The sequence below is a fragment of the Mixia osmundae genome (genome assembly GCF_000708205.1).
Source record: "Mixia osmundae IAM 14324 unplaced genomic scaffold scaffold_6, whole genome shotgun sequence".
Classification (NCBI taxonomy): Eukaryota; Fungi; Basidiomycota; class Mixiomycetes; order Mixiales; family Mixiaceae; genus Mixia; species Mixia osmundae.
In genome coordinates this window covers 1,016,723-1,041,142 of record NW_014575558.1, presented here as the reverse complement: position 1 = coordinate 1,041,142, position 24,420 = coordinate 1,016,723, and the positions used below count along the sequence as shown (strand labels likewise).

The window sequence follows — 24,420 nt, the reverse complement described above, 5'->3', positions numbered from 1 at the left end:
AATGGACATGAAGATCGCAACGCTACTCGTCCTCTTCTTCGTCAGCCTGGCTCACGCCAACATTTGGGAGATCAGACTGAGCGGAACGACCAGCTGTGCTGGCTTTGGCACCGCGGCGGTCGGCAACATCATGGTCCTTGCGGACATCAGCAGTGAGAAAAGTGCAGTCACCGGTCGCTACACGGTCACGCCTGTCCGTCTCTCCAGCCTTGCTAGGCACATGCTGATCTCGAGGCCCGCAGCAAGGCGACTGGGATGTCCTCACCAGCCATACCGAATACGGTGATGTTTACTGGGCCACTATCAGCATTACGGCTCGCGCTCTTGGCGCCTACTGGGGCCCTAACAATGACCGTCGAGGATGTAAGCCAGCTGCAAACCCAGCTCAGTCAGCCTGCTTATCCGCCAGAAGGTCTCGCTCAATGTGTGCCGGTCATCTCGGTTCAATACAAGATCGATCCATCCGCTCCCGACGGCGATGTGAGCTCATGTCTTGCCCTCATCAGCAGCGCTGATGGGTCGATAGCTCGACTATACTGCTACTGCTGAAGCAGTCTGCGCGACCAGCCCCTCTTGCAAGTCGCCGGGAGGCAAATGTACCAATCTCGGCCTCTCCGTTGAGGTGGACAAACGACCCTGATCGTTCACAGTGCTACAACATGCATCCTTTAGCTGATGATAGCTTTGACGGCCTGAAGATCGCTGCCCGGAGCAAGCTCGAGCAGGCGACGGATGCGCTCGGGCTCAAAGACGTCCATGCCGTCGGTGCCCTTCTCCTCTCGACCTTTGAGAAGCCAGTCGAGAGCAGCCTGATGACCGCCAGATGCGCGGATCACGCGAGCTTGCTTCCAGTTGACCAGCGTCGGTCCAAATCCAGCGAGCGAGAGCACACGTCCAGGTGGTACCGAACGACGCAGTGGATCCGCTCTGATCTTGAAGGTGCAGCGACAGATTGCTTCGCAATGCGTGACAGTTCCTTTGGGTGTCTCTGTGGTCCATTTGGCCCAGAGATAGATCTGTGCGGGTGTGAGCCACAGCAGAAGCTACGTACATGCAACTTGCCCATTTCTGGTCCCATGTCTCGATACCAACGTCGATGGTATACTCGGTGAGCATGGGTACTTCGCGCTTGAACGTGTAGCTGACGCCGCCGAGAGCCATGTAGAGATTCTTGAGCTGATCGGTGGCGAAGAAGACCGAGTGAAGATACCAGGCCATGCGAGCCTCGTCCAGTCTGTACGAGAAGGCGCTATTGGACAGATGAAGATGGTAGTCGCAGTCCTCGTAGGTCGAGCCGAAGACCGTGGAGACTTGATGTTTGAAAGGTGACGCTTGGATGGTCGTGTTGAGTAGCTTGGGTAAAATCTCAATCTCGTTTTTGGAACCGTAGTATGACTGTGCATAGAGGATCTCGAGCGTACGAGCAAAGTAATACCGAGGCACGAGACTCCAGAGACGGATGTGCCAGACAAACGGCAAAGTGCGCCAGTTGCAGATCAAAAGCAGTAGAATCGACAGGAGAGGCCAGTTGATCTTGTCTGCCGTCATACCGAGAGCGGGCTGTCGCGTGAAAGTGCCGTGCGTCAGAAGCTCTTGCATGACAAGCGCAATCTTATAAGGCAATACGTAGCCCAAGATAAAGGCCCTCAAGCGGGCCATCAGGATGCGCTGTGGCTCGGCTGAGGGCTTGATCAGTGCGCTGTAGCCATTGTCTGCTCTCGCACGAACTTCGAGCTGTTCATCCTCCATTGGATTGCGCGGAACGTGATCTGCTGCCAAGCCAGGCATGGGTGACGACATTGCGATTGGTGACCTGGAGGAACCAAAGCGAGTGCCCTCGAGAGATCCAAGCGAAAGTGTCATCGGCTTGCGATTTGCGCCATCAACCTGTTTGCCTTTGTTGAACGGAAGCTTAGTCTCAGTCTCTGCTTCGCGGCAGATCTCGGCATCGTAGGCCAGCGATGCCGCTTCTGTCAGTTCCAGACCCGATGTGTTCTCTTCCGTAGACCCACACGAAGGTGCCTCGTTAATGTGAGTGGATGTCAGCGACATGCTCCCCGTGCTTGCGCTGTCTTCGCCGGGGTCTTTTGACGAAAGCACGGACTGAGCAGGTTTCGTCAGCATATCTGCCAGGTCTTTCGACTGCGACTCATGCGGAACGCCGACGGTACCGCGAGTGACATGCGTGGCTGCGTGTGCGAGAGCGGCAACGGCGCTCGCCAAGGCCGTTTTCTTCGTTGTAAGGTGGCCGCTGCCTGGATCACTGGATTTATGGGGAGATAGTTTTGAAGGCGAAATAGCTGGCGATTCGAGCAAGAAGCTGTCCTCGCAATCCTGACTCTGTTTGGGCGACTTACGAAACGGTGAGAGGGTTGATGAGATGCGCTTGAGATGGCGCGTAGACGATTTCTTCTTCACTTCGTGTCCAGGCGACGAGGGCATCGTCTGAGGTGACAGAGGCGTTATCCTGGAGTGATCGGAGCTGATCTTGCTCGAGGCATTGATGGCACTTGCCTCGGCCGTGGCATGCGACATTTCAGCTGCCCAATGATGTCAGATAGACTCAATAAACACGGCGTTGCGTACCTAGCATTGACGAGGTATCGCCGTCATCTTCGGCAAGGTCGAGCGGGGGCTTCTTCAGCGGGCTCTCCGCCTCTTCTGCGACGGGAGATAGTACGGTAGCGGCGCCTATGGGAACGTCTGACAGAACTGAAAGAGGCATCTCTGTTTCATGGATAAATTTGCCGGGTGAGCAAGGAGACGCCTTGAGGGGTGAATCGCCGGGCGATGAGGACGGTGAGCTTGTGAGGTTCTGGTCTACGAGTGAGATGCTTCCCATGGTGCAGAATGTGTGTGTGCGTGAAATTGAGATGTGCGGATGAGATGGGGTCAGGGTCGAAGCAGATATAGATTCAGAAAGCACAGACCGAAGACGCGTCGGAGTCGCACGTCACGGTAGTGCCCTCGGTATGATCAAGAACATAGCTCGCTAAACGTTGCGGCTTGCTCGCCGCTGATGAGTCTGGAGATGGCCAGCTCGAAGGCGGAGCCTAAGCGCTCAATGAGATCCGGACCGAGAGCATCTTGGAAATAAGTGAGCGTAATGATAAGATCTCTGTTCACTCCACCGACAGCATTGAAGCAGAGAGGATATCCCATTGGACTGGCGGCTTGAGCAAAGATGATACGATGCATGTTATCAGGAACTCTGATCGCGCCCAAGTTGGATAGCTCAACGGAGCCGCGGAAGTAGGGATGCGTCGAGTAAGCGCGCCTCAGGATTGCTTCTTTCTCTGTCGGCTCTTCGGGCGTAGGTTTGTGATGGGGTGAGTCTGGCCCGTAGGCGATCATGCCGATCATGCCTTGTGCCCATGAGCGCTCGGCGGGCGAATTGAGGGTGACAGCGTATTCTCTAGCGCGCTGCCAAAAGTCTTGTTCCTGCCTGAGCGCATAGCGAGTCACGATGAGCGTCGGAAAATTGCCAGTGGCATCGGTATGTATTCTGGCATCTCGCAAGGAGACTGGTGTGGAAAGAGACACGAGCACTTCTTCATCACTGACGGCAATCACAAGAGCCGCCATGATGGCTGTCATGAGAACAGGCTGCAATGTGGCCACGCCATGTAGTCTAGCAACTGCTTTGAGCCTTGAAACAATAGTAGCCGACCAAGCAAACGTCCTCAGACCTTGCGCACAGTCTTTTGGCCGCCTGAGGACTGCATGAGGCCAGCAAGGCCGTGGCGCAAGGCCGAGCCAGCCGGGGAGTTGCTTTGCGATCTTTTCCTGATAGAACATGATGAGTAGCTGGGACCAGCTCGGCGTAACGTCGAGGGACTGCTCGAGCGAGGGTGTAAGTCGATCAGGCGGCGATGGGAGGACTGACTTGTCTAAGAACCTGACGAGCGCGTTGAGCGAACCTCGACCGTCTGTATTGGCATGTGACATGGTCAAGGTGATGGTGCCGCTAGCTGCATGGCGTGTCAGCCGCCACAAGGGACCTGTGGCTAGATCGAGCGCGGCGCCTGCTTCTAGCTCGGCGAGAATGATTGCGTCCACAGAATCTTGAGGCGAGTCGTCGCTGAAGAGGACTTGATCAGCAGAGAGGTCGCAGGTCACAAAGCGAGGGGAGCGAGTGCGTCCGTCCAATATGCGGCACTTCAAAAGTGGATACGAGGAGAGCATGCCGGGCAGACGGTCTCTGAGATGCTCCATCGATGGCAGCTCGTCTGGCGCATAGACGCCCGCAATCACAATCACAGGCGGCACGTCGACATTGGCTCGTGCGACGGAGAAGCGCTCCATGCGACCGAGGGGCCGTTCCATTGCAGCTGCTCGCTCGACTTTGGGAAGGTCTGCTAGCAGCAGGCAGATCTTGTGGGAGTCATTCCCAGTCCCGATAAGTCCGATCTGCGCGAACGAGCAGCTTCCTCGTGCCCGTGTTGCTCGCTATCGGTAATCATCCGCTCTCATCCGGTCTGTGATGTGTGGCATGATGCCTGATCTTGTCGTCTGCTTGGTCAGCCCGCTCCCCAGTCATTCCAATTCCTCAGATAGTCTTCGAGACTGCTTCGAGCTATTTACCCACGGGGTTGCTACTCAGCGTCCTGCAGAGATCAGCACCGACGATTGTTTTGCCGCCAGCGGACAGTAGCAGAGGTGCGAACGAGTGTAGCAAAGCGATTGGTCGCCTTGAGCCGGCTTCGAGTCCGTTGGATGTCCTGCAGGCCTGAAGATCGAATGGCAGACTGTGACGTCTCGAGCTTTCCCCGCGGTCAGCTGCCCAATCTGGCTACACCTTGTGCGGCCCGAGCGAGCTTCGAAGGCTTGCACGAGCCGACCTATGCTGGACCGCTCCTGCGGCTGGCAGCAACGATCGACGCTAGATGTAGGGTTGCTAGACACGGGGTCACCTCTTCTGGCGAAGAGCGCACGCAAGTCGTCGCTTCCACCTGTCCGCAGGCGCTGATCGTGCGCATAGCTGACTGCAAGTCAAGACAGAGATAGTGGTAGTGCCTCTCAGACTCGCCTCGGTGAAACACGATCACTCCGCATCAGCTCAGCAGTCCATTCTCAACGTCGAGCAGCTCGGGCCAATCGATCTCGTCGACAATGCTGTGACGCTCGACAACACGGCTGAGCTCAGACCGGTTTATTTCCCGGATGAAGCCAGTCGGTAGTCGATGATCCCCAGACATATCAGCTCAAGCTACAGCAGTACGCGACTGTTGCCGTCTCGTCTACTCGTCGATCGTCTCCTTCCAGGCTCTGAAGGGTGCGGAGCCAGCGGACACTCTTGCTCATGTCCTCACAGAGCGACCTCGGGCTGCCCACACCTCTCTCAACTCGTTCGCCGTACGCTGCTTTGGTCAGGATCAGTCGACAGCGTGTCATGGACAGGAAGACATTGACTATATCCTGCCAGGTAAGCCACAATGCTCTCTCGAAAATCGCGCTCATCGTCAACAGAGTCGTCGAGCGACTGCTCGACTTGCCAGCTTACTTGGATGAGCTATCACTACGGAAGAGGCTATTGAGCGTGAGTCCTTAACTCGTGCTGCCGCCAACCTGTTGTCAGATGATGTATCGAACTACAACATTCTACTTGCTCTATAATCAAGCCTGTGATTCGGATGCATCTGGTTCGGTGAGGCCTTCCCGCTGGACGATGTTGACGTGGTCTTCCCATCGGATTCGGTTCACAATGATAGTGCCAGCAGTCGCACTGAGGAAGAGTGCCACGGAAGCTCCGAGCCAGAGACCGTTAATCTTGAGGTGCGCGGTGAAGCACAGCACGCCGCCCAAAGGTACCCCGATTCCGAGCAGACAGACGACGTTGAGCCACGCACCGATCCATGGCAGGCCTGCACCACGCAGGACGCCTGCAGTGACGCCCGCCAGACAGTCGAAGACTTGGAAAGCGCTGACGAGAGGCAGACTGTTCGCGACGATCTCGATGACCTCTGGGTCGCTCGCGAACACTCTGCCCCACTGGTTCCGCAGAGAGAAGATGACGATGGCGCTGAAAACGCCAATGAGGACGGAGATGATCATACTTGTCTTTGCAGACACTTTTGCGAGGTCTGGTCGCTCTGCGCCGAGTAGATTGCCCACACGCACAGAGGCTGCGATGTTGAGCGACATTGGCAGTTGGTAGAGCTGTGCGCTGATCAGACCAGCACTACCGCTGGAACGAGCAACTCACCAAGGTTGCGGTAGCGATGCAGACCGACATGCTGGCCAGATAATCCGCGCCTAATTGCGATGACATGAGGAAGATGGCTTCCCAAGTCCACCATTCTGATACTGTCTGAGCAAGACTTGCTAGCCCCAGCTTGGTCATCTGTCCAAAGTTGGTCAAGGCGCGGGCTGTGAAGCCAGTGTGGCCCTCGCGCGCATGCATGCCGGCGTATGCTGCAAGCAGTCCAGCAGACAGGCTGCTCGTGATAAGATAGCTTATGGGAGTGCCCAGGTAGCCGATGCGCAAGGCTTCAACGGGTCCAGAGACGAGAAGGTACGACAAGACGATGTTGATGGGCGCTATACAAGCGATGACGATGGCGGGGGCACGCATGAGGTTCATGCTCTGAAGGTACTTCCTGAGCACTTCGAAGACGATCATCGGAAAGATGGCGAATCCCTGAACGCGCAGGTACTTGGCAGCCAGGTAGGAGATTTCTTCACCTTGCCTGAGGAAGAGGAAGATTTTCTCTGCTGCCAGTGACATGACGAGACATTGTACGATAGCGAGTGAAAGCAGCATGAAGAGCATCCGCTGTGCGTGTAGACTTGTCTCCTTTGGGTGGGAAGCCCACGAGTGAGGACATAGCGTGTCGAGCGCTCCGCTGAAGCCGACGCTCAAAGATATGCCGAGCACATTGAAGGTGACCAGACTGATTGTGCTGGCCGCCAAGTATTTGGTGCCGAGATGGCCGAGGAGGAAGACAGAGACACTGTACAGGGACCATTCCAGCAGCTGAGTGATCGCAATCGTCCGCGTCGCTCTCAAGAGGATCCACGTCTCACTGCGCGAGATAACCTCGACAGCCGAATTGGGAGGCAGCAGGCCTTTGATATGACCAGCTTCGTTGTCCTTGCCAGGAGGCAATAGCGCCGTGTGCTCGTCTGCCATGTCGTGAACAATGAGGAAACGATAGACGGCACTCGCTTCACATCCTGTCAAGCGGAGTCCGCGGAGAAGCGGTGACTCGAAATACGAACCACGTGTGAGCGCGCGTGCCAGAGATAGATCGATAGCGTCGATAGCCCGCCACGCGTGGCGCAGATCAAGCTATCACGCCCGAGCGGTCAAGCACGTCGGGTCCTTTCTTTGCATTGCAGTCAAATGTACAAGACTAGTGCGTCGTGATGTGTGTATAGAGCGTATGCTAGTTGTCGGACGATCTTGCCAGGAGCTGCTTGAGTGCCTTGCCAGCGGAATCACGTCCCACTGGACCGGAGAGGAGACGAGAGCCGCCTGCCTTGATCTCGTCCCACCTGACGAGACTATCGCCGATGATGATCTTGACGAGCCATTCTTGAGATTGCTCCCATGCCGAGCCAGCCTTGGACTGTAGCTTTTCCTTGCTCGTCAGGACGATAGCAGGCACATCTGGGTACGTCTTGCGAGATCGCTTGAGCTCGAGGTACGAACGAGAAGTGTGTCGATGTGCTTCAGCTGACTCTTGCAGAGCAGCTCGCAAGATTGGCGCGTTCAAGCCAGAGGTGACAGTCCCGAAGATTCTGCCCTCTCGAGAAGCTCGTCCGGGCAGGAAGATGATCTGCAGCCATCGCTTGATGCCGAGAGGCGAGACAACGGCGCCGAGAACTGCGACAATGTCAGCCGTGCTCGCCAAGGACAAGCAACGAATACATACTGTTGCTGAAAAAGAAGCGCCAGGTTCGGGCTAGCGTCTGGGCATCCGGGCTGAAATGGGTCAGCTCTGTTGAAGCGTCGAGATAGAGAATCGATTCGACTACACTGGGATTGCGGGCTGCAAAGACGCGAGAGACGAGTGCGCCATAGCCTGCGCCGACGAGGACGAAAGAGCTGCCCAACGGAACCGCGCTTTGGATCTCTGCCATCACGCCGGCTTGGACAAGGGCAGACTCGAGCGAACGGACGGTCATGGCCAGCTCGGCGCTCGGTGCGACGTCGCTGAGTCCGTAGCCGGGTCGATCGTAGATGCATAGCCGGTAAGCAGTCCCGTTACCGTCGAGATGTTCCATAGCATCAACAGCCCAACTGGATTCGACAGAGGCAGGAATGCCTTTGTCAGAGTCGAAGAGAACCGTCTTGATGTACCGGGGTTCGCGGACGGGTGTGCCAAGAAAGCGACAATCGAGATGAAGCCTGAAGTCACCTGGGAAGATTCCCTTATCGTCTGATCGATCATGGTGGCGTAGCGTAGACGGTGAGTTGACGCTGAAGCTGGAAGGATTGATCTTGTACAGGTCTGTACTTTGCTGGTGCACGACAGTGGAGTCGTAGGCCCGTAAGATGAGATCGAGCATGATGAGCGCAAGGGCGACAGTGGTGGCGAGCTGCAGTACAAAGACGGGCAGCGTGATCGTCAGGAGGGAGAAGAAACTCTTGAGATTCTCGCCAGCGCGGGCGAAGAAGCCGACCTGTTCTGCCAGTGCTTGCTGACGCTGATAGATTGGCAGATCGGGTGCATCTTCCTGCGGCAGAACTGACGTCGCAGCTAGGGAATGGACATAGCTCACAAAGTTGATGATGAGCAAGATCAAAGTGAGCCAGCCCTCTTCGAGTCTGAGCTGCCTGTTGACGCCGACGAGGACGACGTCGACGAGGATGAGGATGGCTGAGAGCAGGCTGAAGAGCTTGGCCGGACCAGCAGGAAAGTCTAGCGGGTCCGAGTAGTAGATCATGCTCAGCAGGCCCGACAGAAAGCTAAAGATGGACAGCCAGAGCGGCAAGAAGAGCGAGCCGCGATGTGACGGTAGCAGGTAGACAAACTGACTGTGCGTTATGGCCAGGCAAATGAGGACGAGGAAGGCGAGAGACGCCCAGGTGATGACGGCCGAGAAGAGAAAGCTCAGCCTGAGCAGATACGGCCTCGTCTTTGGCGGCTCAAATCCTGCGCCTGCCGTCAACGGTGGCGGCGGCGTCGGTGTAGAGCCAGCGAGCAGGGGTGTCTGCTCGCTAGCATGAGGCGAATGGGACCGAGGATGAGGGAAAGCAGAAACGGTCATGGCCCTGTCCGTGTCTGCCGGTATCCTGATATCCTCTGTGGTCCTTGCCGACTTGACGCTCCCCCCGCCGTTGCTGCTGGAGGAAGGATAAAAGTCTGTCAGCTTCGCCTGAGCCATCTTCTGGGTGGCAAGGACGAAGATTGCCTGGGCCGGCCGAGCGCACGAGTTGCGTATGCGAGCGAGCGATGACGGCAGAATTCAAGCGTATCCGGGAAGAGGTGCCCCCTCTGCAACTCGCTGGCGTTGCCGGGCGTCGCGCGCCTGGCTTGAGCAGAAGAGCGCCGCTTCGCAGCTGCCCGACATGCAGACTGCGGCCGACCAGGAGATGCTCGACAGCCGGCCAGCCGATGCAATCTCGGAAGATCAGGCAGAGGCACGCGAGGAAGCGAGTCATGCCATGGCCGACCTGGCCCAAGGCCATCATCTCTCAAATGGATCAGCCGGCGCGAACCAGCTCATGCAAGGCATCTCTGCAGACGCACTCGCCGTCCTACCCGGTGCAGATCTTGGCCCGGACGATCTGCCGTCTGCGGCTGCACACGCTGCGCTCTATCGTCCGCTCAACGTCAAGGATGCCCTGTCGTATCTGGACGACGTCAAGCTGCGCTTCCGCGACGTGCCCGAGGTCTACAACCGCTTTCTGGACGTCATGAAAGGTGCGCTACTGTTCTGCGTGCTCGTTTGGCCTGTGCTGACCTGGCTGGATTGCGAAGAATTCAAGACTCAAACGTCAGCGTGACTTGGATCGTCCACCAGACTGTCTGGCTCACAGAGGCTTGCAGGATTGATACGCCCGGTGTCATTGCACGGGTATCGACGCTCTTCAAAGGTCATCCGGCTCTCATACAGGGCTTCAACACCTTTCTACCGCCCGGCTACCGGATCGAGTGTCTGCCCAATGCCGACGGCACCCAGTCAGAGTGGATCACCGTCATCACTCCGGAAGGCACGACCCGGATCCAGGGTGGCCTGTCTCTGGACGAGACGACCGCCAGCTTGCATCTCGGCTTGATGCCACAGGGACCACCCGAGCTGGACGGGCACACCACTCCCGGTTTTGCTACCCCCGGCGCGGCAAACGTACTCAACGCTCTCTCCCATCCCTTCAATATACCTACAGGAGGCACGCGCGAGACGTCTGATCGATCGTGCCAGCTGACCGAAAAGACAGGTGGTACACCGACCATGATGGGCGCGCCAGGGCTTCTGCCGGGTACTCCGGGTGGCAAGGCGCCTATCGAGTTCAATCATGCCATCACCTACGTCAACAAGATCAAGAACAGATTCGTTGGCGAGCCAGATACCTACAAAAAGTTCCTCGAGATCTTACAAACCTATCAAAAGGAAGGAAGGCCGATTCAGGATGTAAGCCTTTCGTTCCACGGTCTTGCCAGCGCTGACCGCACGCCGGACGCTGCAAGGTATATGCGCAAGTGTCTGGCCTGTTCGGTCATGCAGAAGATCTTTTAGACGAATTCAAACAGTTTTTGCCAGACCCGGCTCAGCCCCAGGAGGATAATTATTTCGGCACGCCCGGCCAAGACCCATCGAATGCTGGCGCGTCTGGCATGTATGACCCTCACGCAGCTCTTCCAGGCCGAAGCGCGAGTGCGCATAGGCAAAAGTCAGACGGTCCTCCGCCTGCCAAGAAGAAACGCTCTGCTAGACCGGCGGGATCCCAGCTTGAAGATGCGAAGGGGCGCCCTCGAAAGCGAAAGCCCCCGACGACGGCGATGCCGCAAGAGCCGATGCCTTTGCCCGAGCCACTCTATGCTCCTCCGCTGCCCACTAGAACCATGCCACCTGCTTATAATTTGTCTAATTATGGTGTGCAGCTCCCGCATCACCTGCCGATTATTCCACCCGTTCCACCTCCGATCGAAGCTGACGAATCGTCGTTCTTCGAAAGGGTTGCAAAGTGGATAGATGACAAGAAGACATATCACGACTTTCTCAAACTGCTCAATCTGTTCGCACAAGATTTGATCGATTTGCCCGCCCTCGTGTCTCGAGCCTACCTGTTCCTAGGTCAAAATCCAGATCTTTGGGCCCAATTCAGAGGTATAGTAGGCTGGAACGATGGCTACGCTGGCCCGGGTCGAGTGCTGCAAGAGACAGGCGAATGGGTCATCACCAACGTGCCCACTGCAGACACAAGCTGGACAGATGCAGGCCAGGCCGATTCTGCTAAATTTGGACCAAGCTATCGCAAGCTACCCAGCACCGCACGAGAAGTGAACCAACCCTGCTCGGGGCGTGATGCACTATGCTGGGATGTGCTCAATGACGAACTCATCTCACATCCTACCTGGGCGGCAGCAGATGACGGCTTCTTCATCGCGCACAAAAAGAACACGTGGGAAGAAAATCTGCAGCGGTCAGAGGAGGAGCGTTTCGAATATGATTTCCATATCGAGGCCAACGCTCGTACGATAGCTTTGCTGGAACCGATAGCTGCTCGTATCCAGCTCATGGATCCCGAAGATCGCATTCCGTTCCGGCTAAAGACGGGCTTAGGCGGTCAATCGAAGAGCATCTATCAGCGCGTAGTCAAGAAGGTCTACGGTAAAGAGCACGGCGTCAACGTCATCCATGCGCTTCATGAGAATCCTTGCGTCGCAGTACCGATCGTGCTCGCCCGACTCAAGCAAAAGGATGAAGAGTGGAAGCGAGCTTTGCGCGAGTGGAATCGAGTGTGGCGCGAGATTGACGCCAAAAACTTTTTCAAGTCACTCGATCACAAGGGTGCCGAAGCAAAGGTCCAGGACAAAAAGGCGGTACAGATGAAGACATTTGTCAGCGAGATAGAGACCATTCGTAGGGAGCAACAGCAACGCAGTCTGATTGGCTCGCTTGATCGCGAACAGCCGCCGACGCAGCAGCTCGCTGCTCAGATAGAAGATAGCAGCATACTCTTTGACATTGTCAAGCTCTCGCTCTCCTATCTAGATCGCGTGTCGGCGACTGGCTATTCACTCCTCGACAAATCTCGCATCGAAGCATTGCTCAAGCTCTACCTCCGGGATGTCTTCCTCATACCACAGCTCGAGGTCGATAAGAACATACAAGCTGCGGTCTTTGTTGCCACAGACGCTGCCTCCGATGTTGATCCGAGCGAAGACGGTGCATCTAATGCCGGTGAGGAAGCGCCAACGCCTCCCATTGCCGGCAAAAAGGGCGCTGCCCGACGTGCTGCCGACCTGCGCAAGCAAGTGCTGCGCAACGCAGATCGAACTGCCCGCGGACGTAAGGGCGAAGCAAGCGCTCCCGTCTCGCCCATGCTCTCCTCGCCGGCTCTCGTTGCAGATCCTGGCTCACCTAGCGCAATTTCGACAGATGGAACAGAGGATCTCAATCTGCCAGATGCCACTGCAGACGAAGATATGCCGCCCGTGCCGGCTACAAATGCGGGTCTGGATGGGATGGAGGGCGTCGAAACTGTCGATGCGCTGCCGGTGCAGTCCACGATTGAGGTCGAGACTAGCACGTCTCCGCTTCCTCTCGTCGAAGGCGCGGAACCTGTCATTGCGATCACGCTGACCGAGGAGATCGCTAGGCGGTCTGACAGGCCGACGTGGAACTTCTTCTGCGGCTCGTCACAGTATGCACTCGTTCGTCTCTTGCATTTCCTGTACGATCGCTTGTGGCAGCTCAAACGGACTGCGACTGTCCTTTCCTTGGCGCGCGTCGCACCAAGCTCACACCCGCAAGCCGCTCCAGTGTTGTCCACGAAGGGCGTCTATCATACACCAAGCATTGATGCTGATGCATTTTACGACAATCTGCTGGCGCTCTGCGAGCGCTTCTGCAATGGCGAGCTTGATTCTCACAAATTCGAGGATGCCGCCCGTAATCTCTTTGGTACTGAGGCTTGGCGTATCTTTTCGGTGGACAGCGTTATTCGCAGCATCATCCGCACCGTCAGTCGCTCGCTTGTCCTGCCCGTGCAACCGATGCTGATGTCTCGCCGCGAACAGGCTCATCATCTAAGCGACCCGCAGCATGTCAATGCGGCAGCGTGTGAGCGGGTAGCACAAGAGCTCGCCAAGGATCGAGCAGACGATGCCACTAGTCGGGCCAGGCAGGTCGGCTATCGCTCGCGCGTCGAGTCGGCACTCGGCAGCGATGCAAACTTTTATCGCGTTGAAACTGTGCGTACTGGCTCATGTCTGTCTGCTGATCTGGCGTTAATCTTGTACTGCAGGCCGTGCGACATGACACGCTCTACATAGGATATCAGCTGCTTGGTCGCGACGATTTGCTTCCGGAAGACGAGCACACAGCCAAGGATCAGTGGGAAGCGTATCTGCAGAGCTACACACGCGATTTCAATACCGAAGGACTGCCAGCGCAAGCCTGGCGAGCGGATGGCACACTGAGGAGCTCTGTTCTATTGCCTAGGTATGCGCCTTCTCGAGATGGGACGCACGTCTGATGAGATCTTCAGAAACGTGCGAAATGCTCAGTTGGGCTCGGCCGAAACGCCTAAAAGTCAGATTGGACTCGAGTCGCGCGTCTGCTTGAGATCGTACAGGATGTTTTTCGTCAGTGGCACCGGCGATACGCTTCATCGCAAGCGGGAGGAGCCCACGATCGGCGCGGGTCGTAAGCTAGAGATCTTCCGTCAGTGGCTTGATACAACCTTGCAGCAAAAGCAGGTAGATCAAGAGGTGACTATGGCGCAAGAGGTGCCTGATATCGCACTGCCGGCAGAAACCTCGTCTGTGCGCGACGAGGATGTGATTGTATGATACACATGCATTGGGATCACAAGCAACAGTGAGGAGAAGGGGTCGTTAAATCGCGCCCAAAGGATCGCTATGCGTGCTTTTCTCAGTCTGTGACGCCTGTGACTGCCTTTTTGGAGATGCGGTGTGCGGCGGTAGCCTATCTGGTAGATTCGCACTGAAGGGAACTCGAGGCAAGCCCGTCGCAAAATGGTCATCCCGAGTCGACAGCAGCAAACTGGGACTCGCCCGACGCATCGAGGATGGCTGTACTTGATCAAGCGAATTTTTGACAGCTTCCAGAGGACCCAAGACACTGGCGTCGAAGCCGCTCGAAGTGCCCTTTAGCACGTCGCGTATATGCCGCATGATGGTGACGGTCATGAACAGAGAAGTAGCGGAATCGGACGACAAGGTGCTCGTTCTGGTCGGATCGTCCAGATTGGGCGTGACGGGCGCGGCGATCCGCTCAATTACGCTCGTGCATAGATCAAGCGCATTGGCCATGTTTGCGTTGCCGGCTCTATGCGCTGCTAGCTCGGCTGCGTAGTCCCGAATGCCGTTTACGCTGGCGGTCGGCTGCATCATGCCTGCAGCCTGGCTAGTAGCCAGAGCATTTTGATAAGCGTCGACGTTGCGCCTGATTTCCGTAAAGGCAGACAAGACGGCCTTGTTGATTCCAGCTGCCTCTGCGCGTGACCAGACCGTCTTTGCAAGGTCGCTCATCGACGTGAGCTCGTTTGCGCGGGCAGGCGCATCTCCTATGGGCCGCGGGGTGCTCGTGACTAATCTTCTTGGAGGGACCTGCATCGAATGAGGTGTGAGTCCTGCGCGCCCATTTTGCTCTCGGACCGTAAGACCGCCAGTAGGATTGCTGTTGTCGCGCAGGAGGATGGCTTGCTGCAGCAAGAGAGGGACCTCTAGCTCTGAGTCACTCGGAATCGGATAGCGCAGCAGGGCTTGCAGGTAGCTTGAGTAGTCGGCGGCTAGTACTGCTCGGCACTGTCAATGTGTGTTGAAGAATCAAGATGGTCAACACTTACGTTGATCTCTGATGCGCTCAAGCAAAGCCAAACAGACAAAGTCGAGCAATTGAAGCGAGGGATCCTCCGCGAAGAGCCCGTCCCAGAGTCGCAAGACTGATTGAAGGGGCAGCTCGCGCGAAAGCAGAAGTCTCAGCCAGCGTATCCCCCAAATTTGAGGTTCTATGCCGAGCTGGTTCTGATGAGTCCAGAGCTGTTCGTCGATTGCACGCAGTGACCGATCATGGATGCGCTGACATCGCTCGACGATGGGCTGTACGTGTCTAGTGGCATCTTTGAGGGATGTGAGGCCAAGACCGGGATTGGTGTGAGTGACAAGCGGGACGAGTGTGGTGTGGTCATAAAAGGAGGCAATGGATCGCATGAGGATCTGGAAGAGTGACCATGTGTCATGTTCGACGCGGGCCCTGTCCAAGACGAACATGGCTCGTACTCGCTCGCTCTTGCATGGGAGTGAATCGCGGTCAACGATTGCATAGAGCAGAGCGAGGATTTCGTGCATCCCTTGACGATAGCCGATGCCCTCGTTGAGCTTAGCCCAGACGAAGAGCAGATCTGTCATTGTGTCCTGTACGAGAGCATCGCGGAAGAAGGCCAGCTCGGGGAAGCTGCTAGCACATCAGCGCAGTAGACGGTAAAGCATTGCACGACGGACGTTCTGTCGACATCTTGCCTGATCATCCTTCGAAGCTCCATGTCCACAAACCAGGCTTTCCAAGGCGACTTTCAGGCCATCAGCGAGGCACGACTGTCGGACATATCAGACTCACGCTCGAGTCCAGTGCCAGTGGATTATTGCGCGTCAAGTCAAGGTGAAGCCGTTCTGCCGAGATGGGAGAGGTCCGGAGGGTACCGTCCCGAGCTTGCTTGGCCGTTGAGAGATAATCGCCGACGCCCTTGCCGTCTGGACCGCTGAGGAAGCGGTCTGCAAGCTCATCCCATTCTGAGCGAGTGCGTTCGAGACTGAGCGCCCAGAGTGGAGCGCGTGTGCTGTCTGGCGAGGCAAGAGGCAGGCTGAGCGTTCCCAGACAGCAGCGCCAGTAGATGGACCGGAGAGCAGTCGCGGGACAAGGCTGAGTGCTTGTGCTAGTCGATGGCAAGAGCGCAAACTGCTTTAGCTGCTCGAGAGTACGTGGGGAGGGGGCCGCTGTCGGGAAGAGCTCGTCGAATGCTCGCAGGGTGTCATCCTCCAGTGGCCTGATCAGCCAAGAGGGTACTGCCTCCTCGGGCTCGGCCATTTGCAGCAAGCCAGGCCGTCGGCCGTCGTCAACGTCGTCTCTCTCGCGATGTTGACGCGCTTCTTTGATCGATGGCATCATCGCCGACGATGGCGGCCTCAAGACTGCTGAGATGCACCTGCGCTAGCCTGCGCTCGCTCGGCACGAGCGCACGCGTGAAGCAGCCACGCACATTGCCTGCAACACGCTTCTCGTCCGTCCAGCCACCCGAGATACCGTCGACGATTGTCGAGAGCTTCAGACAGGAGCAAGACAGCATTCCTTGGTTCGTAGATCCTTCGTATGAGCCAGGCAAGGCTACACCGAGTCAGCGCACGCCCGAGCACACACGACGCGCTCAGCCACGGCCTGACAAGCTGCCGGAGAGGCTGTGGCAGCTGCACGCGCATCTGACTGAATCGCCGCTCTTTGAGGCTTCCGCGACGACTTTCATCGACGCCAAAGCAAGCACGAGCGCGGACACCCTCGAAGACATGACAGGCGGCTCCGTATGGGACTGGGTCGTCGTGCTCGAGATGGCGTCTGGCAGAGAACGCGGTCTCAGATCTGCGACTGGCCAAGTAGCCGAATGGGTCAGTGTTTTCTGTGCTGTCTTTCTCCGACAAGTATGAATGTCACCATGCCAGGCGAGAGATGTGCCAGCTGTGCAAGGCAAGAGGAAGCGCGTAGTGGCAATCGAAGGACTGGAGCCGCCAGAGCCTACCTGGACCCTCGTCGACGGTGGCGAATTCGTCGTCCACCTTTTCACGACAGAGGCACGCAGGACAATGGCCATCCGAGGTGATCAGTCTGGGAATCAAACGCAACAGTACTGAGTACATGCAATCGAGGAGTGTACATCCAATCGCCTAACGAGCGATCATGACAGGTGCGAAAGAGGCGAATAAGTTAGGAGCGCGGTCTCTGTATGAGTGTCCGAGCTGGCTTTCCTGGCGAGATTGACTCAATCATATCTCGACACGACGGACGACTCGCTCGAGTTGGTCCTCCGGTCGTGCATCTCGTGCTCGTCCTCGTATGCCTCAGAGCCAGTGCCATCGCGCGATCGAGTGTTGTAGGATCGGCTACCTGCGCCTGTGCCAGATCGGCTGGACCGTTCCGAGCGTGTTCGACTGGAATAGGATGTGCCAGATCGGCCAGATCGGCTGCCGTAGCCACTCGTGCCGTACCCTCTGGACCGCTTCGAAGAACGGCCTTCGTCGACGACAGAGTTGTCGTCGTGCACAGACATGTCGTCCCAAGTGTAGTGCTTCTCGTCTCTCGGCCGTTCCTTGGCAGGCATGGCGATGAGCAGGAAGATGAAAGCCAAGATGGTGCAACACACTGCGGCCAGTCCAAGCCAGTTGCAGTTGCCCAGCCGGGAGGAGACTGTGCCATTGGGGAACTGCTGGTACATCCGACTGTTGGCTTGTGAGTAGACGATGAAGCTGATAAGCAGTGAGATGGCGCCGATGCCTGTGTTCGCCCTATCAGACACATACGACTCACGAGCGGGCAGAGGGAACCTGCCGAAGAGCATGAAGATCAGGACGAGGGCGATGATGGTGACCAATCGGAAGGGCAGAAAGGCAGCCTGAAGTGCCAGCAGGTTCTGACCGAACGCTGCAGGAGGGCGGCGTCAGATTGAAGATCCCCAGCAGATCTGTCGTGTGACTTACTCAGGACGTAAAGAATGAGAGCAGTCGATAGCGGCTTGCCCACGATGACAGTCGTTGCAGGTCCGCTGCCAGTATATCCTGGCAGTCCGGCGGCATCTACCGGACCAGTGGGTGAGCCAAGAGATCATCGAATCTACATCACGCTCGACTGACTCAACACGTAGCCGACCGATGAATGCGGGCAGCTCTCGACGCCCTGAGGGTTGCGGACACAGTATCCCCATATGCCAGCTCTGACGAGGGTGCCATCACCGAGGGTGGTGGAGAGAAAGGTGAATTGCTTGAAGACCGGGGTAGATATACAGATGATGAGGAACATGACAGCCGATGCCGTCAAGAAGGCGACGGCGATGACTCTGTTGACCGCATTGCCGACACCCATGTCTGTCGGTGACCGTCGAGCCCTCTGCCTTCGCCTGGATGTGTCGACGACTTCTGTCTTTGATTGGCCGTCGCACACCCCGCATCATGCCAATTGGAGATAGTGGCGCGCCACACGGCTACTTCGAATCCAGACCAGTCGTGTGGCTGGTAACCGGGGACCCGGTGCCATATAAAGGCGATCTAACAAGGATGCGCCTGTGTCTGCTGCTGCCTGCTCTGTCGTATACCCCGTCTGTATTCCCTCGGTCACTAGCCGTGCGAAGATTTGCGACTCGGACGTTCTGCGACGTCATTGACGCTTGCGAAGTGGTCTGTGATGAGCTCAGGCCTGTTCATCTGGTCGACGCTGTCAGAATTCGGGCTACCGTGCCCGAGAGCATGATCCTCATGTTTCTCAATCCTGAGCAGTATCCGGTCTCCCATGCGACCTGTTCTACTCAGCCGTCTCTGCGGAAAGTCAAGTGTGCGGCCACCCTGTCGCTCGTGACCGATCAACAAATGATCTACAGGATGTCCCAAGACACGCAACTCGACATCCTTGACGATGGCAACGCTAGCACGTTGGCCATCAAGCACTGTTGTCGTGCCTTTGTCAGCCATCAATTTGACTTGGGCTATCTCGATAGAGAGTAAATCGATACCCTCTCCCATGCGCAGTCTTACAGAGAAGCCACAGTCTTGATTACCGGGGACGCTCGGCTTACATGCGCTGTGACTTTAACAACTTCCGGGGTTCGGACGACCCACACCATCGAATTTGGTGTTCCCAATTTTTTCCAGAGATCAGTCAGTCGCCTCTGCAACCACCGAGGCTCTGTCTTACCTCATGCAGTCACGCGAGCTTGCACCATACCTGTCGGAATGCCATGCGGAGCCGAGTGGTGGCCGACAGCAGGCCGGAAATGTGCAGAGTATACGCCGGATGCAAACTAGCGAGTTGACTGCATACTGTGTTTGCAACATCAGCCCGCGTCAAACTGAAATGTGCAAGCAAGCGCTCGGCAGAGACTGCTTCCATCGAGCGCTTCGGTGAGTCTGCCGTCTCAATGCTCGCTGCGTCGGTCATGCCCGCTGCGCCGTCCTGAGTGATGCTAGGGCAGGCCCTGAATCAATAGAGAGCGTCCTCAGAGCTCGTCAATCGTGTACATCGACGCACTAGGTCGCTTTCGCTTCCGCCGACTCAGACTCATACGCGGGCATCTGTACGCGGCCACAAAGGCAAAGTTGGGTATACTTGACATGCTTCTTCGACCTGCTCATGGCCAGCAAGCAACTCGCATGCTTCAGCTATCAGCAGATCCTTGCTTCACCTATTGATCATGTTGCTGTCTGCAATGCAGGACTTGCTCGTCATAGTACAACAACACGGTGCTCAGCGCTCTGCAGAGCACTCTTGCCTGATAACTCATCTATTCGCAAGAAAGTGTTGTCCTCGCCATCGACGAGACGAGCGATCGGAAGTGGTCTGGATTCGTCTGGTATGTCTCTTCAAGCAGCGATATTTCGTTTAGTTCAGTAGATTCGAGGCCCGGAAAGCTGGCTCCCCGATAGAGCGAGTGACGCTGGCAGAATTGAAGTATCTTGCGCCACCATACATCCTCGATCAGCGTTTTTCCATTACCGACAATGATCAGCAACTCTTTTGGTCTTGTGATCGCAACGTTGAGACGCTTCGGCTGATGGATTAAGCCGCGATTTCGAAGGGCATCGTCTGCCAAAAAGTCGACACGTCGTGACCGTACAGTAGAGATGATGACGACACGGCTGCTCGACAGGTTTCAGCTCTCAGCTCTGCTCAGCGATTGTGCTTCGCCGCTCACTTTTCAGCGCCCTGAAGGGCTTCCACATTGCCTACGTCAACCTGACTCAGGCCACGCGATCGTAGCGCCAGTCGAACGCGCCAGACTTGCTCTCGGAAGGGCGAGATGACGGAAATCTCGCTGGGCTGAAGCCGTCCTTTGAAGCTTCCTAAGAGCGAGCTGACGTAAGCCACAACTCGATCGACTTCTGTGACGTTGTACCAGCTCGCGCCCTCATCGACCCAATCTTCTTCGCCGTCGACGCCGTGGAACAACAGCGGTATGTGAGAGCCAGACAACCCAGACCAGCTGAGTAACGGAGTAGCTTTGATCTGTTCTGCTGCTTCCGCCCTCAGCGAGTTGTCGTAGAAGAGCGCGCTAGGCATCATGAGAAGACCGGGGTGCGAGCGGTAATTGCGGGTGAGGTCTGCAAAGTGCACGGGTCGAGGAGGCAAGGGCGATCTGCCAGTCCGGCTCGTTCCCTTGGATCTCGCGCTCGGATGTTCAGCATAGAGAGGCAGCTCAGACAGGCGTTCCAGAAGTGACTGATCGAAATCGTGCGCTCTGGCTTCCTCGCTGTCAATTGTCGGACCAAGCTGCTTGACATCACCACACAGCACAATTTGCGGTTGGCGGACACGATCGTCGAGCTCGCCAGAAGGTAGCATGACGGCTAGCGGTAGGAGCACCTCTGGCTCACAGCACTGACCGGCTTCATCTACTAGCAGATGCGTGAAATGCGGCTGGGCAACTTTAGACAACGGCGCAAGTGGATGTATGCTCCGCATCACATTTCGCTCAATCTGTTGCAATAGGCCGTTGGTACAGCCTACGTGGAGGAGCATCTGGGCGTCCAGACAGGTTGTGACGATGACGCGCTTGGCGAGCAGAGCTTGCAAGGATGGCATAGCGAAGCGATCATCCTCGATATGTGCAAACATGAGGAGGTCATCGACGACCTCTGTGAAAGGCCTGCTTGCGTCTTGCAGTCTCAACATGACAGAAGGATCAAGGTGGCTTCGCAAGCGTTTAGCGAGCGTGTCGGCAGAAGGGTTGCTGGAGCCGACGACGAGCAGATGGGCGTTAGGATCGTGTTCGAGTATCTGAAGAACGCACTCAACCAGCGTCTTGGTCTTGCCTGTTCCGGCCGGGCCATGGATTAGATAGGGCACTCGCCGGGTGCGCAGGGTAACATCTGTGATCGCTCGCCTTTGCTCGGCGTTGAGATGCTCGTCTCGCCACCGCTCGAGCGAATGCAGACTGCTATATCCTACTCGGGATGCAAGTTCCTCTGTCGGGAACAGCCAAGCTCTTGCTTGCTCCTGCTTAGCTGGACTGGGACCCCCGGGGTAATGACTAAGGGGAAAGTGTGAAGGGTCTAGCAGGGACTGGTAGAGCTGGAGCGTTTCGTCTATTGCAGAAAAGTACTGCGACTGGGGCGTGAACTGGACGTTGAAGTAGCCAGACACCCAATTCTGCAAAAGGGCATCGCAACGAACGATGACTCGGCCTTGGACGCGCGAGATGGCGTGAACTCTGGCAGCGAAGCAGGTACCTTGAGCGGTCAGATGCTCCGGGTAGAGCTGCCGGAGCAGGATTCTGTCACCAATCTCGACGGGTGGCCAACCCTCGCGAATGTTTTTTGCATCAAATGCATATAGCTGTCGTGCCGGCGAGATTGCAGAGGCGGGCAACTGCTCAACCTCGAGAGTGGTCATGTATATATCTGCCGATGTGAGCACTTCCTTTCTGGCCCTGAACTCTTCATGGAGGATGCTCAGAAAGCGGAGACCGTAGTGCTCTTGCGATAGAGTGGGCAGATGGACAAGCCGGCCTGGGGATCGTGACATGGACCTTATGCTCGTCGCAGCCGTCGTTGCTGTTGTCTGCGAGGCGAGACTCGGAGTCTGGACAGCAGGAGGGGCAGGCGAAGGAGTTTGTGAGCTACGTGAGCTGTCGTGCTGAGCCCAGGCTGCTCTTGCGCTCGTCTGAGGCGACGAAACGGGCATTGGTCGAGCTTCTTGCAGAATGCCGATGTCATACTTGGCTTTGAACTGGGTCAAGAGATCTGCACAAATCGCGTGGCGGTTCGCCCTCTCTGCGTCGTAAGCTTCGAGCATCGACGACGGGCACAGAGATCCATTCCAGGCACGCCAGTCAACCGCAGGAAGCACGCCCGGATCAATCAGCGGGAAGGGCGCAAGATTGACGTCGCGGAGCCAGCGAGGAACATAGGCTTTCGCGAACCGATTCGCTCCTGCCCGCTCTTGTACCAGGCCATTGTGGCTCCGTGGTGGGTGAGCCATCGATGGCAACAGTGACGGTGACGTGTCACGCAGTTTGACATGTGACACGATCACTCTGATCACGCCGCGAGGACGACGCGCCTGGCTGGCCGGCGTTCTTGGCGCGCAGCACTTCCTTTGAACGGTACGACATCGAGCGCTGGTCGCTACACAGAGACGCATATCAAGCTTCGTAACACGACGCGAGACTCCGCTGGTCGGCGCTCGCTACACGCAACTCACACTGCAATCGACGCATTCACGCATTCACGCCTACGCATCAAACGGAACGCACGACAATGAAGGCCATCGTCTTGAGCCTTGCCATCCTCCTCACCTTGGCTAGCTTCGTCTCTGCGGGAGGAGCCTGCTGTGCGGGTGACACCACTTGCTGTAAGCTCGTGCACCTTCTGTGTCACGAAGGCGACTGACCGACATGATCGCAATGCAGCCGGCTGCTGGATGTGCACGGGATCCACCCTTCGCGAACTATGGGATGCTGCCACGCCGCTGCCTTCAGCTTGCTCGAGTCAGACGGGCACAAAGGCCCAGGCGACTTGCTACTGCGCAGCTTACGCAAAAGTAGCCAAGGCCTGGGCAGGCGGCGTGTGCTGCACCGAATTTGCGCCCACCTTTGCTGCTGCGAGCAATCTCTGCAACCTTGCCACCTACCCTGAAGCGCAGATCTCAGCGGCAGCACTCGCAAAGGCTGTCGCCGACGCAAACACCGTCGTCTACGACATCTGGCACAATGACTCTGGCACCGACGTGCCAAAGCTGTCCATCACCATTTCTGCATATACTGGCGGTGCAGTCGAGACAGCAGCGGCCTCAGCTGTCAGCTCCGTCGCGTCAGCGGTCGAGTCAGGTCTCGTCGGTAAGGCGGTTAAGAAGAGCAAGAAGCACAAGAAGCACAAGAAGACACACAAGAAGCACAAGAAGCACAGCAAGAAACACAAGCATTGCCGTCGCTCTGTGTCCGAGGACAATCCTCCACCGACGCGGACGACCGACGTCGCATTCCCGGAAGTCAGTATACTGGAAGATGAGCCTATCGACTTCTTAGGCCGCCGAGGTCAAGCCGTTAGCGGGCCTGTGCCTGCAAGCGCACTCCGGCTTCAGAAGAGGTACAATTGTGGCATCGACTTTCAAGGTGTCGCTTATCCCAGCACGACGCCTTCGTGGCTCGCTGCCGCATAAAGTTATTTGCGATCCCAGGAATGCATTTCTCGTCCGAGCTAGCGATGGATCTGCAGCTCACTGACTATGGACCGGTAACCACCTGCAATCCCCATCCTGGCCCCCTCTTGACTGCTGAGAGACCCTGCAGCCTTCGATGACCTCGCATTGTCCGATGGTACTATCGAGACCGAACACACGTGCGCAAAAAGGGGAGACCTTCTTGACTGGCCCTGCATTGCAAGCTACCTCGAAGGTCTGGGAAGAATAGGACGATGCGTCTATCGCAATTCAGCCTGAATGAGAAGGATCGACAACGATGAGCTTACCAGGTTCCACGGCAGTGATGAAGGCCATCTCACGCGAGGCATGGCAACATTCGGCGATCACGTCTTGAGCTGTACTCCAGATAGTCGAATCCATGCTTACGGTGGCCCAGGTACTGTAGTATACGGCGTCCGGGTTGCTTCTGCGTTGTTTTGCATAGCACGAGGGCTTGAATCCGATCGGGATCGAGCTCTGCGTAGTAGCATGAGCGCTGAGCAGCCAAGCGATGCGACTGACAGACACAAGAGACCTTGGACACAGCATACATTGTCGGACTCATTCGCAGGCTGAGCAGATACGGCGGCGTGGCTGCTTCGAGGATGAAGGGGGTGTCAAAGACTTTGCCGCTGCAGCGGATAGCGCAGGAGGATGTGCCATAGCAGTATCGTCGAGTCACGATGGCATGCGTGCTCGCAGATAAGAGAGCCGACAGTAGAAAGAGGCTAGCCATGTCAGAGTGATGGGGTGGGCCAACTCAGTCAAAGTGTCACGTGTCAGCTGCTTGCGTGAATGACCGCGCCGATGTCGTCTTCACTTCTTGCGACAGCGGGCGTGCATCTCCCT

General features: G+C 56.8%; 14 protein-coding genes across 14 annotated transcripts; 6 read left to right on the top strand and 8 right to left on the bottom strand.

Annotated features, from left to right (window-relative positions):
- Position 1: 1 nt before the first annotated feature.
- On the top strand, positions 2–640 carry L969DRAFT_18209 (uncharacterized protein; the record flags this gene model as incomplete). The annotated part of the gene is made up of 4 exons (XM_014711714.1): positions 2–193; positions 243–363; positions 413–480; positions 527–640. 4 exons carry the CDS (start codon positions 2–4, stop codon positions 638–640), a joined length of 495 nt encoding a protein of 164 aa, XP_014567200.1.
- A 28-nt stretch (positions 641–668) lies between these two features.
- Positions 669–2,842, bottom strand: L969DRAFT_18208 (uncharacterized protein; the record flags this gene model as incomplete). Its single annotated transcript, XM_014711713.1, has 3 exons — positions 669–1,016; positions 1,048–2,540; positions 2,587–2,842. 3 exons carry the CDS (start codon positions 2,840–2,842, stop codon positions 669–671), a joined length of 2,097 nt encoding a protein of 698 aa, XP_014567199.1.
- Positions 2,843–2,976: 134 nt separating this feature from the next.
- Positions 2,977–4,305, bottom strand: L969DRAFT_95281 (uncharacterized protein; the record flags this gene model as incomplete). Its single annotated transcript, XM_014712212.1, has 1 exon — positions 2,977–4,305. One exon carries the CDS (start codon positions 4,303–4,305, stop codon positions 2,977–2,979), a length of 1,329 nt encoding a protein of 442 aa, XP_014567698.1.
- A 435-nt stretch (positions 4,306–4,740) lies between these two features.
- Positions 4,741–5,537, top strand: L969DRAFT_49982 (uncharacterized protein; the record flags this gene model as incomplete). The annotated part of the gene is made up of 4 exons (XM_014712211.1): positions 4,741–4,971; positions 5,064–5,172; positions 5,216–5,425; positions 5,470–5,537. 4 exons carry the CDS (start codon positions 4,741–4,743, stop codon positions 5,535–5,537), a joined length of 618 nt encoding a protein of 205 aa, XP_014567697.1.
- A 79-nt stretch (positions 5,538–5,616) lies between these two features.
- On the bottom strand, positions 5,617–7,132 carry L969DRAFT_95280 (uncharacterized protein; the record flags this gene model as incomplete). The annotated part of the gene is made up of 2 exons (XM_014712210.1): positions 5,617–6,159; positions 6,206–7,132. The coding sequence occupies 2 exons, from the start codon at positions 7,130–7,132 to the stop codon at positions 5,617–5,619; spliced, it is 1,470 nt and encodes a 489-aa protein (XP_014567696.1).
- A 256-nt stretch (positions 7,133–7,388) lies between these two features.
- Positions 7,389–9,333, bottom strand: L969DRAFT_18205 (uncharacterized protein; the record flags this gene model as incomplete). The annotated part of the gene is made up of 2 exons (XM_014711712.1): positions 7,389–7,828; positions 7,878–9,333. 2 exons carry the CDS (start codon positions 9,331–9,333, stop codon positions 7,389–7,391), a joined length of 1,896 nt encoding a protein of 631 aa, XP_014567198.1.
- A 142-nt stretch (positions 9,334–9,475) lies between these two features.
- L969DRAFT_88610 (uncharacterized protein) lies at positions 9,476–13,984 on the top strand. Its single transcript, XM_014712209.1, has 8 exons — positions 9,476–9,872; positions 9,930–9,945; positions 9,999–10,339; positions 10,388–10,581; positions 10,638–13,136; positions 13,194–13,367; positions 13,421–13,617; positions 13,664–13,984. Exons 1-8 carry the CDS (start codon positions 9,518–9,520, stop codon positions 13,965–13,967), a joined length of 4,080 nt encoding a protein of 1,359 aa, XP_014567695.1. The 5' UTR covers positions 9,476–9,517; the 3' UTR covers positions 13,968–13,984.
- Positions 13,985–14,012: 28 nt separating this feature from the next.
- Positions 14,013–16,224, bottom strand: L969DRAFT_49974 (uncharacterized protein; the record flags this gene model as incomplete). Its single annotated transcript, XM_014712208.1, has 4 exons — positions 14,013–14,935; positions 14,987–15,594; positions 15,642–15,709; positions 15,757–16,224. 4 exons carry the CDS (start codon positions 16,222–16,224, stop codon positions 14,013–14,015), a joined length of 2,067 nt encoding a protein of 688 aa, XP_014567694.1.
- An 89-nt stretch (positions 16,225–16,313) lies between these two features.
- L969DRAFT_18202 (uncharacterized protein) lies at positions 16,314–17,039 on the top strand (the record flags this gene model as incomplete). The annotated part of the gene is made up of 2 exons (XM_014711711.1): positions 16,314–16,796; positions 16,851–17,039. The coding sequence occupies 2 exons, from the start codon at positions 16,314–16,316 to the stop codon at positions 17,037–17,039; spliced, it is 672 nt and encodes a 223-aa protein (XP_014567197.1).
- L969DRAFT_88608 (uncharacterized protein) lies at positions 16,999–18,337 on the bottom strand. The gene is made up of 4 exons (XM_014712207.1): positions 18,036–18,337; positions 17,883–17,978; positions 17,734–17,826; positions 16,999–17,679 (listed from the first exon to the last, which is right to left on the bottom strand). Exons 1-4 carry the CDS (start codon positions 18,262–18,264, stop codon positions 17,168–17,170), a joined length of 930 nt encoding a protein of 309 aa, XP_014567693.1. The 5' UTR covers positions 18,265–18,337; the 3' UTR covers positions 16,999–17,167.
- On the top strand, positions 17,872–19,432 carry L969DRAFT_515488 (uncharacterized protein). The gene is made up of 3 exons (XM_014712206.1): positions 17,872–18,895; positions 18,943–19,295; positions 19,367–19,432. The coding sequence occupies exons 1-2, from the start codon at positions 18,303–18,305 to the stop codon at positions 19,205–19,207; spliced, it is 858 nt and encodes a 285-aa protein (XP_014567692.1). The 5' UTR covers positions 17,872–18,302; the 3' UTR covers positions 19,208–19,295; positions 19,367–19,432.
- Positions 19,433–19,573: 141 nt separating this feature from the next.
- L969DRAFT_88605 (uncharacterized protein) lies at positions 19,574–22,410 on the bottom strand. Its single transcript, XM_014712205.1, has 2 exons — positions 20,087–22,410; positions 19,574–20,030 (listed from the first exon to the last, which is right to left on the bottom strand). Exons 1-2 carry the CDS (start codon positions 22,369–22,371, stop codon positions 19,676–19,678), a joined length of 2,640 nt encoding a protein of 879 aa, XP_014567691.1. The 5' UTR covers positions 22,372–22,410; the 3' UTR covers positions 19,574–19,675.
- Positions 22,374–23,768, top strand: L969DRAFT_104086 (uncharacterized protein; the record flags this gene model as incomplete). The annotated part of the gene is made up of 4 exons (XM_014712204.1): positions 22,374–22,388; positions 22,443–22,495; positions 22,559–22,743; positions 22,802–23,768. 4 exons carry the CDS (start codon positions 22,374–22,376, stop codon positions 23,548–23,550), a joined length of 1,002 nt encoding a protein of 333 aa, XP_014567690.1. The 3' UTR covers positions 23,551–23,768.
- Positions 23,553–23,952, bottom strand: L969DRAFT_49691 (uncharacterized protein; the record flags this gene model as incomplete). Its single annotated transcript, XM_014712203.1, has 3 exons — positions 23,553–23,588; positions 23,692–23,810; positions 23,859–23,952. 3 exons carry the CDS (start codon positions 23,950–23,952, stop codon positions 23,553–23,555), a joined length of 249 nt encoding a protein of 82 aa, XP_014567689.1.
- Between the last annotated feature and the right edge of the window lie 468 nt (positions 23,953–24,420).

Bases quoted from the DNA above. Each gene is read 5' to 3' on its own strand.
- L969DRAFT_515488 (XM_014712206.1), top strand. From the start codon at position 18,303: ATGTGTCGACGACTTCTGTCTTTGATTGGCCGTCGCACACCCCGCATC. The intron at 18,896-18,942 runs GTAAATCGATAC...GAGAAGCCACAG, and splicing joins TTGGGCTATCTCGATAGAGA to TCTTGATTACCGGGGACGCT.
- L969DRAFT_88610 (XM_014712209.1), top strand. From the start codon at position 9,518: ATGCAGACTGCGGCCGACCAGGAGATGCTCGACAGCCGGCCAGCCGAT. The intron at 10,582-10,637 runs GTAAGCCTTTCG...GGACGCTGCAAG, and splicing joins AAGGAAGGCCGATTCAGGAT to GTATATGCGCAAGTGTCTGG. The intron at 13,137-13,193 runs GTCAGTCGCTCG...CGCCGCGAACAG, and splicing joins TTCGCAGCATCATCCGCACC to GCTCATCATCTAAGCGACCC.
- L969DRAFT_88608 (XM_014712207.1), bottom strand. From the start codon at position 18,264: ATGGGTGTCGGCAATGCGGTCAACAGAGTCATCGCCGTCGCCTTCTTG. The intron at 17,979-18,035 runs GTCAGTCGAGCG...CTGGTCCGGTAG, and splicing joins ATCGGTCGGCTACGTGTTGA to ATGCCGCCGGACTGCCAGGA. The intron at 17,680-17,733 runs GCAGGTTCCCTC...GGGCGAACACAG, and splicing joins CCTGATCTTCATGCTCTTCG to GCATCGGCGCCATCTCACTG.
- L969DRAFT_88605 (XM_014712205.1), bottom strand. From the start codon at position 22,371: ATGGCTCACCCACCACGGAGCCACAATGGCCTGGTACAAGAGCGGGCA. The intron at 20,031-20,086 runs GTGAGCGGCGAA...CCTGTCGAGCAG, and splicing joins GCCCTTCAGGGCGCTGAAAA to CCGTGTCGTCATCATCTCTA.